We start from the raw sequence: 10,292 nt of genomic DNA, 5'->3' as shown, positions 1-10,292 counted from the left end.
CAAAGTTTTTAAGTTCATTTATTAATGTGACAATTTCTATGTTACACATAAGCAGTTAAAGAGAGAAAGGAAAATAGAGCATCGCCTTAGACATCTTATTTAAAATCTTTTACAAAAGAAACTTTGTTATGAACACCATTTACAGCTTCTCGTCCTGTACAGGGGTGACAGTGGTTCAGTTGGATGAGCAGGATTCTGGAAAATAGAAAAAAATAATAATCTGGATTCCTATTGACATTTCTATATCTGCTCATTTGCAACGTTCCAGGGGTTTTACATGTGGTATCAACTCAAAAAATGGTAACAGGAGGTGAAAAGTCGAAGCCAAACTATAAACAACTTGACCTTTCACCCTGATACATTCATTATTTTACCATATAGCAGTTTTTTTCTGTTTGCTGAAATTAACCGATCGAGCTTGGTAGCTTTTCTACTGCAAGTGTATCCTGGACATTTCTGATCATTTTCGTTTCTCCACTGGAGGATTAAAATTGCCTGACCGGTATTTTTAACCACCTGGGCAACCATCTCTGCTGCAGGAGAGTTAATAATTCACCCTGAACCCAAGGCTCATCAGTTTCCGTTTCAGTGTGCGACTACATGGTTCAAACTGGACAGTCTTCACAACACAATGTTTTATTTCATTTAAAGATTAACTACGTCAGCTTCTCGTTGACGGAGGAGTGTCTTTTCTGGACAGCGATTAACCAAACGCGACTTATGGAGAGCCCTGATGATCTTTATCTGGTGGCTTACAGCACCGTCCACATTTATTGGCATCCCTCTGGTAAAAAGAAATGTGTAAAAAGCCTCAAAATAAATTAATCTTTCTCTACGGTGGAAGATCATTCAAATCTGACAAATAAAGCCTTTAATCTATGTGCATTGATTTAAATACAACTAACAAAATCACAATTGACAACCTTAAAAATCTGTTTAAAAAGCATGTTAAAATGCATACTTTGCTTAAATATATATGTGTTTCTTTTGTGTATAAATATGTGAGAACTCTTTCTTGTAACCGCTGCCCAGGCAGCATCTTTCTCCCACGCACACGGAGCAGGATGGTAGGGAGGCCTAAGTCGGGAGCTGCAGCAAAGAGCTGCCTCTTCAGGTCACCAAGTCGCCATAGGAGTGATGCCAAGAAAGAAATTAGCCTCTTCTGATCAACCATCACAAACTTAAACCTAAACATGTCAAACTCTGTTGGGAATTTAACTGGACTCGTTTGCTTCGGTCAGATAAAAATAAAACATTTCAGGTGGGTTTGGTGAGAAATGAATGAATGTATGGCTTCATGCTTGCCGTTAAGTATGGTGATGCTGTGGGTCTGTTTTTTTCTTTGCAGAGCAGTGGGCAAACAGGGGATTGTGCAAAGTATTGATATCAGGGGTGGCAATCTTATTGGAGAAGAATCATTTATTTTAATTCTGCTTTACACATCTTCACCAAATGGTGCCCATTAATGTGGAGGCATGTTAAAATATATTTTTTCACTCCGTTTCTCATAATTTTGGACAGCCCAACACACGCTAAATGACGGAGGAGGTTTAATTCTCGTGCAAATGAACCATGAAAAGAAAATGTGTTGTGTAAAAAGTGAGGCGGGATTTAAAGCCTGCACATCCTCTTTTTTTCCAGGTATTGCTTATTCTGGAAAACACTGAAGTTTTCCTTCCTTCCTTTCTGAGGATGGAGAAGTCAAAATAAGGCAAGAAAACAGTTATTCCAATTTAAATGCTACATGTGTTTAAAGAGACAAGCAAGTTGGTTAAGAACTGCTGGTTGTTGTAATGTTGGCCTTTTTTTCCCCCAGTCTTCTTGGGATTTCGAAGTGATAGTTTTAATGAGGACATCTTCAGTACATTAAAAGACAAAAATAACGTGAGTAAAGCTTTTAAGATCATGAAGATTCTTCCAGAATACTCTAACCCATATTGTCCCGTTACACATCACAGTGTGCCGACTCTGGCCCTATAAAACTAGGGTCAGTTGAATGTTTTTTTTTTTTAACATTTGCCGCCACCACTAAAGATAATGGTCACAACACTGTCGACAATCATGAATCGATTCACAGACTCAAACACGATATAATCCAGAGCACAAAACAAGCAGGAATCCCAAATCTCTGAGGCACCAAGATTGTCTGTTATTGAAGAGTTAATTCAGAGCGCTGAGCTTTTAAAAGTCACGTTAGTGTTAACCTATAGAGGAAGATTGATTTTAATCATTAGTTCAGAGACGTTAAAGAGCCCCTCCTGATCAAATGCAACAGATTTTTTTTTTTTTCCTTTTTGGGGCAACAGAGCTATGTTGAAAACAAAGACACCTTCTAAATCTGTGATTATTCGTTGTGATCATCTGACCTTTAACTGGCGCTGAAGTGATGACCACATGTTTGGGAGGCCGAAACTGCTGCAGAACATCAAAAGTGAGTCGGTAAAGCCTTCAGATTTTGGTTTTGAAACGAGGCGGGGGAAGGGGGGGGAGGGAGTAGGCTGCTGTGAGCTCTGGAAGCAGAGAAGATATTCTCCAATCCAAAGTACTGTACATGCTGGTAGCGACCTCATCAATGCTCCCATAAAGGTACCTAACCGGAGCATGCACAGATGGCCGTAAGCTCTCCCAAACGCCTGCCGTTTATGCAGGCGCTCCCTGATTTAAACGCTGTCGCTTTGTCCACGTCGCAGCAAAAACGCCTCCACCCTTCACTCCTGTCCAAACCCTTCCGTCTCCTCGATGGCGAACATCAACTTCTCTTTCAGTTGTTCGTAGCTCCTGTAGGGCGGCAAGTCCAGCCTGTTAAAGCTGCAAATGCAAAAGGTAGACGCGTTAAAGTTGGAGCTTTCTGAACAGCAGCTACCTGAGACGGCACAGCAGCAGTGTACTCATGGGTCGGACTCACCATGTGTGACTTCTGGGAAGCCAGTTCTCCTTCCCCACCTTCTCAATGCAGAACTTCTGAGGACCGTTGCTTCCTATAAAGAGGAATTACTCGTCAGTGCCCCAACCTTTTGCAACGCCAATTAGTCTCTTCTCCATCTTTTTTCTTAATTGTTGCATATGATTATCCATATGTATTTTCATTACTTGTAGAGCTAAAATTAGCAATAATTAGGACATCCTGCAACAGCCTGTGTTTCTCTGACACATTTTACATATCGACATGTATTATCAATTTAAACACTTCAGAGAATTCCACTAATATAAGCAGGAAAAACTGAAGTACATAACCCTATTAAACATTTATGTACAAAGTAATACTAATAGTAGTTCTGGTTAGAGATAAAGCAGGAGCAGGTGTTCCTCTGTTTAACCCTCAGGCACTCATTTTGGTTCTCCTGACTGTTTGGGTCAGAGCGAACGCCCTGGTAAGATCCAAAGAGCTGCCCGAGGCTTTCATGAAAAAATGACTGTAGCAGATTCTGAAATCAGCCTTTCCAGGGTTACTTTTCTATGCATATAATTTTTTTTTCTTTGGTTTGCAGCAACATTCCTGACAAATACTTAAAATTTACAATGTTTCTGTTTTATCTGTTGCTTTTACTCAGAGCGTTGCAACAGAATTTAGCAATGAAACCAGTTAGGGGAAAAAACAACACCAGTAGCTGTTATTCAGATAAAAAAAAAATACTACACACCAATAATATGTGAAAAAAAATGAAATAATTGTTGAACTAAATGTTCGACTAAATGAGAGGAATATTACCCATGAGATCGGCAAAGCCTCCTACGGGCAGGCGACAAGTGCCGGTGACAAACTGCAGCAGCCTCATCCTCTTCTCGTTGTCCATCTCCTTCATCAACTGCAGGGGAAAATGCAGCAGTGCTCATAGTTTAAAATGGCCATTCTTTCATGACTGTCTCACTTTTAAATGAGCAAACTGCAGCAGCTGTTCTCTGTCAACAGCTAACTGATTACTTTCCGTAGGAAGGCTAGAAAAACTATTGTTATTCCTGTTTTTATATCTTCTTTTATTATAGTTAATAAAGTTAAATTTAGAAATAGAATCTGTATCATCAAGTGGAAGTTTTGTAAAGAAGATCAGGCATTTCTTTCTTTAAATTCAAGAGTGAAGGAATGAAATTCACGCCTCTGGAAACTCAGGACCTGCAGATGGTCCCAAATATACTGTACTTCCAGACAAACAAGGGTTGAACCTAAAACAGGACTACACACACAGAACAAGAGAGACTGGTGAAAACTCTGAATCCCAGAATGCACAGTGTTAACCCATTATAATGCACAGCTACCTCCTTCATCTGCTTTTATATAATAGCACACTTCTTCCTGGCAAGTACTGAGAAAACAATAACTGACTGATAATCAGGACTGGATCATTTTCATTAAAATGTCCAACTCTGTTAATAATTACCTTTGGGCCTTATTGATAAGTTATTTGTAATCAAATCAACTGTTTCACAGCACAAGTAACCTGTTAAACCTAACATGAATTGGTTCTGTAGAGTTTTGTAATATGTATGGAAAACTTTTATTGTAGTGAAAACTAATTTAAAATAACTATGTTGATCCCGCTGCTCCTCACTGACCTGCCAGAACCAGCTGATCTGTTTGCTGTTTCGAGTGTAGTGTCTGTAGATGGTGTGCTTCTGCCAGTCCCCGAGATCGATTTCCTGCATTCCACACAGCATCACCTGTAAAAAAAACAAAAAAAAACAAGAATTATGTATAAAACCTGGGCTTTTTGTGCTTTTCAAAACATCCATAACGCACTAGAAGGTTCTGCTTCAGCCATACCTCTAGCTCTTTAGCATCAAAATACTGCAGGTACTGCTGAGGGAGGACCTCATTAAAGCCTTCAAAGAACGCCTGCGTCTGTTCTTCCACTCCTCTGGAGAGACGCCACTCGGCTACCAACCTGCAGGGGGCAGTGAAGAGGTAAACACGCACATTAATTCAGAAACACACAAAACCTTTGGGACGAATCATTAAAAAAGAAAAAAAATCTAACAACCCACTTAATGTACTCCTCCTTGTTTTCCTCGGTGACCTGGATGTCTCCTCCCCCTGGTTTAAGCTCTTGGGTGGAGATTTCTCCAAGGATCTCCTTATCAACTGAGAAGAACATCTCCAAACCACACTCCTCGATGTCGTTATCCCTGAAATGAGACATTGGTTACAATGGCCACTGTACCATTACCCATTTTGAACGCTATCAAAAACTAACCTCAGACAAAGGAAGGACGAATTGTTGAACAGGACAAATTTAAATTCCCATTGTGTGGGAAGTTAAAAAAAGTAACAATAAACACTTAATCCACCAGGATAAATATAAGTTGATGTGTGGATCACACATCAACAGTGAGGTGTGCGTGTTTGAGCGAGAGAGACAGAAGTGTCAGAAGTGGGGAGACTTATAATTCACAGCTTTATGAGAGTTTTAGCCTCAGTCGCAGCAGGATTGACGAGAATATGTTAACAGCTCAAATCAGTTTTAACCGCAGTGAAATTATTTTTAGAGGTTCAATTTGGCTTGAGGACATACTGACTGATCAGCATATTCAAAAGAAAACTCTAACCACAGGTGTTAGTATTTGCTCTCTGACAGATGAACCGGGCCACAGCCCATCACTCAGTGTGACTGGGTTTATGGGGCTGGTCAGAAGTAGGGTGTGCGGTGTCTAGGCTCTTCTGTGTAATTAGCTTGAGAAGCACAGGCTGCTCGCAGGAGAGTGAGTGTTACCATCTTTGCCACCGTGGCAGCGTTTTAAAAAGCAGATCTATTTGTCTGCGTTTCTGATGGCTGACAGACATATACTCTCTGTTAGGCGCCATCTCTCCGCTAGTCGGGGCACACTCAGTTGAACGTACACCTACATGTTTGGGTGAGGGTGTGTAGAACAGGTTTCCCCTTACTTTACTAAATAGAGTAAAGGGAAAGATTGTTCTGTGTGTGTGTTTCATGGATGGGCCCAACGATTGGGCAATTGTTGGGTTACCTTTGTTTTTCCTTCTCATAGAAAGTGCTCCTTGCTGAGTGATTTTGTATGGGTAAAGCGACTGATGGAGTCACTACAGCCTCTAAATTAGCTGAATAATATGAAAACATACCTGGATGGATGAATGGGGTAAATTAGCATAACAAGCCACCAACCTGGAAATTTCTCGTCCGCGCATTTCAGCGTAACGGCCCGTTACTGAAATTAGACAGTGAACGTAACGGCGCTACGTGCTAAGCTAACAGTATGACACGGATGTTTAGGAGCAATGTAAAGCTCACGTGCAGCATCAACAAAGTTGTGAAACGCCCAAACAGCAAACCTGTAAGCTAGCGCTAGCTGTCATTAGCTTCACAGACAGCCCAATAACAGGTTCTGTCTCGGTCTGGGCCCTCCGAGCTGCGCCGCAACGCTCCCCTGTGTGAATGCAGACTGAAACAGCGAAACAACATACAAACATGTGTTCAGTCTTTGTTATCTATAAGTTAATGTTTCAATGCATTTTTAAGTGGTACAAGAGCAGCATCCAGTTTTCACAAGCCTAGAATGCCCTCTTGTGGCTCTAGATGGTAATCTGTAGTTCTTGATTCATGTTGGTCAGTATGTTTTACAATTTAAAACTGATATACAAGTTGCAGGCCAAACTATGAAAAAAAGAGTGACTTATAGTCCAAAAAATACGGTACTTCTGAACCATTGCTTCTGCGTGCTCTCTGTGGCTTTGTCCTTTTATCTCCTGTAATGATCCATACTGCAGCAGAATGGAGCGTTGTGTGGTGCCGCACTGCACATCTCAGCAAGCCATTAACAGGTAGCAATAGCCTATGTTGGAGGCTTACTACGATACCATTGCAGATACAGGAGCTTTACTGGTGTTTTGCTCGCAAACATTCGCATAGAACTGTTAGCTTAACATGTAAGACCGTTCAGCATTTCGTTTTTCTCGCCTGTCCGCTTTTGTGTTTTTTTTTGTCTATGAAGATGTTAAAAGATGTTCCTGCAGCAGCTCTTTATTAGGGTCTGGTGAACAGCTGCAGGCAGGAGACGGGCTGAGTGTCTGTGCACTGGGGGCAGAAGAAATGCGACTATTTGGACAGATGTGAATGGGTCAGTTTATAGAGACTGACTCAAATCTGTAAATTTAAAGAATTAATTTTTTAGAATCAATTACATCGAGGCATCAATCATTTTAACAACTCCACTAGATACCATCTTTGGTATCTCTGTTACTGGTGTATGAAAAATGTGTATGTGGGGGAAACCCTAGAACAGATTAAATACAGAAAGATTTATGTTAAAAGCCACCTACTCTTAATTGTTAAAAATGGTTGTACTCACTTGATCCACATGAGGGAATTGTAGAACTCAGGATCTATTGACTCCAGATCGTTGACTGCCAACGGTTTGTTGAGCATGCGTTTGTAAAATGGCAGTGAGAACCCGGTGTCGATGAACTTGCCATGGAAAAGAGCCTGAGGGATAAAAGGAATGGACCATTAGATTATTTTCAGAACAGAACCCTCGTTATTAAAGCACTGCCGTGATGAAAAAACGAAAACTAACCATTGCAATGAATCGTCCAATGAACCTGAAATACTTGAGGTGGTCAGGGTTGATGTAGGAAGCAGGGTTAATTTGAAGACAGTAGTTATCTTTCCCAGCATATTCAAACAGGCAGTACATGGGGTTTAAAACCTCATGGGACAGCAGGAAGAACCACTCCCTGTAAGAGAGGACAAAAACAGAACACTGAGATAAGGGCTTTAATTGGGACAGCATCCAAACCTTGGTGCAATGAAATGAGTTTGAAATCTGAGACAAAACGTCAAAGCTGATGAGCTCCTTAAAGCTTCTGAGACTGTTAACAGAGGACTTTAGCCCAAGATGTCCTCCAAAGATAAACGAAATAAAAGGAGGGGTTGAGGCGACGGTGAAGTTCTGAATGGATTCTGACTTACCTGGCAACGCCTCCGTAGTCAAGGCCTTCCTCTCCTGGGAAGATGATCCACAGCCTTCTTCTTAGATCCTGAGGATTGATGCTCATGATCTAAAACGGACACCAGGGCAGACTTATGGTAAGGAATAACTTCTTGGAAAATTACAATTTCTTTTGTTCTCTGACAAATGTCTGAGGGCAGTTATAGTGATTATATGTTATTGCTGCAAAATAGTAACAGTGACTGTGGTAGCAGTGGTAAATCCACTACCATATGTTAAAACACTTCAGACTGCGGTCATTTCCATACCTGCTGGAAAGAGTCCTCAAAGAGGGTTTTCCTTGTTACTGTGATCTTAACGTGCTGAGGCAATGCCAGTTGCTGGGAAAAATTAAAAAAGAAAATACATCTTAAGCTGTGATATAACACCAAGAGGCAATACAATAATATTAATAATAATGTTACACCTGCTGCATGTGATTCAGGGAATGTATAGAGAATCTGCTGACAGAGTGGCTGAATGCGTGAAAGGCGTAGGCCCTCTTAAGCTCAAACTACAGCCTGGGTAAGGTTGACCCACTTAGCGGTAGCTTCAGACAAACATATTTTCTAAAACTTATAACACTAAATTAAACGTCATGAAAAACCATTCCTTGAACCTCCATGAATTTCAAAGGACTTTTCTGTTTGTACGTATTTCCTTCACCCTGACTAAAAATGTCTTTACTCATTTTGAACGTTCTGGAGACTGAATTGTAAATCTTATTGGTTTTATTATCCACATGTTCCACTAATTCTGAAAAACTATGAATTATCCTACATTAAAAGCAGAATGTTGGAGACAGTTAGTGATCTGGGGTTTCTTTACTGTCATTGAATGTGCATCAGCTGTGGGCTCTCTGAAATTAATACAAAAATCAAACCATCAACAAGTGTGACAAAAACTGAACAGTTTCCCCCAACTATAAAATGTAAAATTTCTTTTTTTAAATAAATTCTGGTATGAATTGAGGACATTCTTTCCCTACATGGTTTTTGCCCATGCAAATTCTGTTATCCCGGTCATCGTAACAGCAATTGACAAAGACTCCTGGATAGTTGTCAAAATGTTTTTAGAAAGAACTGAGCAAAAGTCCGGTTGCCTCTTATTTAAGTCTGCTTAACTCAGCTTTTATTTATCCTCATATTTATCCAAACGTGGAAAATGTTTAAAGCATTTTTCATGCTTTTCCAGCCTTTTAAGCCTCCTAAACCCTAATGTCCAGCTGTGAATTCGAGGAACCAATCAGGAAGATTCTGTTCATGGATCGTATGATGGTGTTGTAACCAGGGTTAAATAGAGGTGAAAGCTGCACTCAGACTGCATCTTATTTACAGGTTTATTTTCTAACTTTTTCAGTAGAATGAAATCTTATCATCTCCAGGGTTAATACTGCAGTTATTTAGATGATAAAGCTATCACCTATAACTGGTAATATTCCACACAGCTGTACTCTCCTGTATGTTTACAGTAAATAACAGTAAAATTCCTTAAACGTGTCAGTCCGACTCTTACCTGGCACCAGAATCTGAAGTACTGAACTTTGGCTTTGAAGTCTCGAACATAAGTGATCTGGGGTCCATTTTCACTGTGGAATATAATAAATACAGAGAAATTATGTTACATGTGAGTGTGTATAAAAGAAAACAACAAAAATCTGTTAACTTATCAGAAAAGGCTTGCTGCTTATACGGCAGCGTTAAAAACTGATTTTTATTTCCGGTGTAGAAAATTGCTTTACAGAAGTCACTGAAAAGGGGATTTCTGGGTCAGGAGGAGAACAGTTCTTGTCAGCTCATGTAATCTTCCTGTTCCTTTACCAAACCTGTTTGGCCACCGCGGGAAACGCACAGCAGTGATAATGATGCCCAGATCCGGCTCACGAGTGCGACGGGAAGAAAAAAAAAGGCAAACAAACACTGGAGTAGAGATGGACAATTACACAGTTCATAGTTCTTATGAATTTACGTAAACATAAAATAAAAAGAAATTTAGTTTATGTTTTTCTTAGTCATAAAACTGCACTAGTGAATGCACCTGGTGTCCTGAAAAATTCAATAATCTTTCCTTGTTGATTTCTGAGGGTTTGTGAACATTATTTGTGTTTGGCCAGCTTTGAGTGCAGTAAGGTGACAAGTCAGCCACAAAATCCATTCCCATTAAAACTGCACCGGCTATGGGCGCACTTGTGGCGCGACCCATATACGGAGGCCTTAGTCCTCGACGCGGTCGACCCGGGTTCGAATCCGACCCGCGGTCCTTTGCCACATGTCTCTTCCCCTCTCCTTCCTGTCAGCCTACTTTCAGAAAAAGCGAGCCACTAGAGCCGCAAAAAATCCCTAAAGAAAGAAAAT

At 40.5% G+C, this 10,292-nt stretch overlaps 1 protein-coding gene across 1 annotated transcript in view; it reads right to left on the bottom strand.

Moving 5' to 3' along the window:
* Positions 1–10,292, bottom strand: part of itchb (itchy E3 ubiquitin protein ligase b) — a 31,487-nt gene continuing 21,195 nt past the window's right edge. Inside the window, exons 14-24 of the mRNA XM_021316085.2 lie at positions 9,454–9,526; positions 8,208–8,279; positions 7,920–8,008; positions 7,525–7,684; positions 7,300–7,433; positions 4,981–5,121; positions 4,760–4,880; positions 4,552–4,656; positions 3,710–3,806; positions 2,906–2,978; positions 1–2,808 (exon numbers count right to left, since the gene is read on the bottom strand). Of these exons, the coding sequence (XP_021171760.2) occupies positions 2,709–2,808; positions 2,906–2,978; positions 3,710–3,806; positions 4,552–4,656; positions 4,760–4,880; positions 4,981–5,121; positions 7,300–7,433; positions 7,525–7,684; positions 7,920–8,008; positions 8,208–8,279; positions 9,454–9,526 (1,165 nt within the window). The 3' untranslated portion in view covers positions 1–2,708. The remainder of the gene's footprint in view (positions 2,809–2,905; positions 2,979–3,709; positions 3,807–4,551; positions 4,657–4,759; positions 4,881–4,980; positions 5,122–7,299; positions 7,434–7,524; positions 7,685–7,919; positions 8,009–8,207; positions 8,280–9,453; positions 9,527–10,292) is intronic.

This window comes from Fundulus heteroclitus, chromosome 1 (genome assembly GCF_011125445.2).
Source record: "Fundulus heteroclitus isolate FHET01 chromosome 1, MU-UCD_Fhet_4.1, whole genome shotgun sequence".
Taxonomy (NCBI): Eukaryota; Metazoa; Chordata; class Actinopteri; order Cyprinodontiformes; family Fundulidae; genus Fundulus; species Fundulus heteroclitus.
Note: the sequence above shows the minus strand (reverse complement) of the source record. Positions and strands in the feature narration are given on the sequence as shown.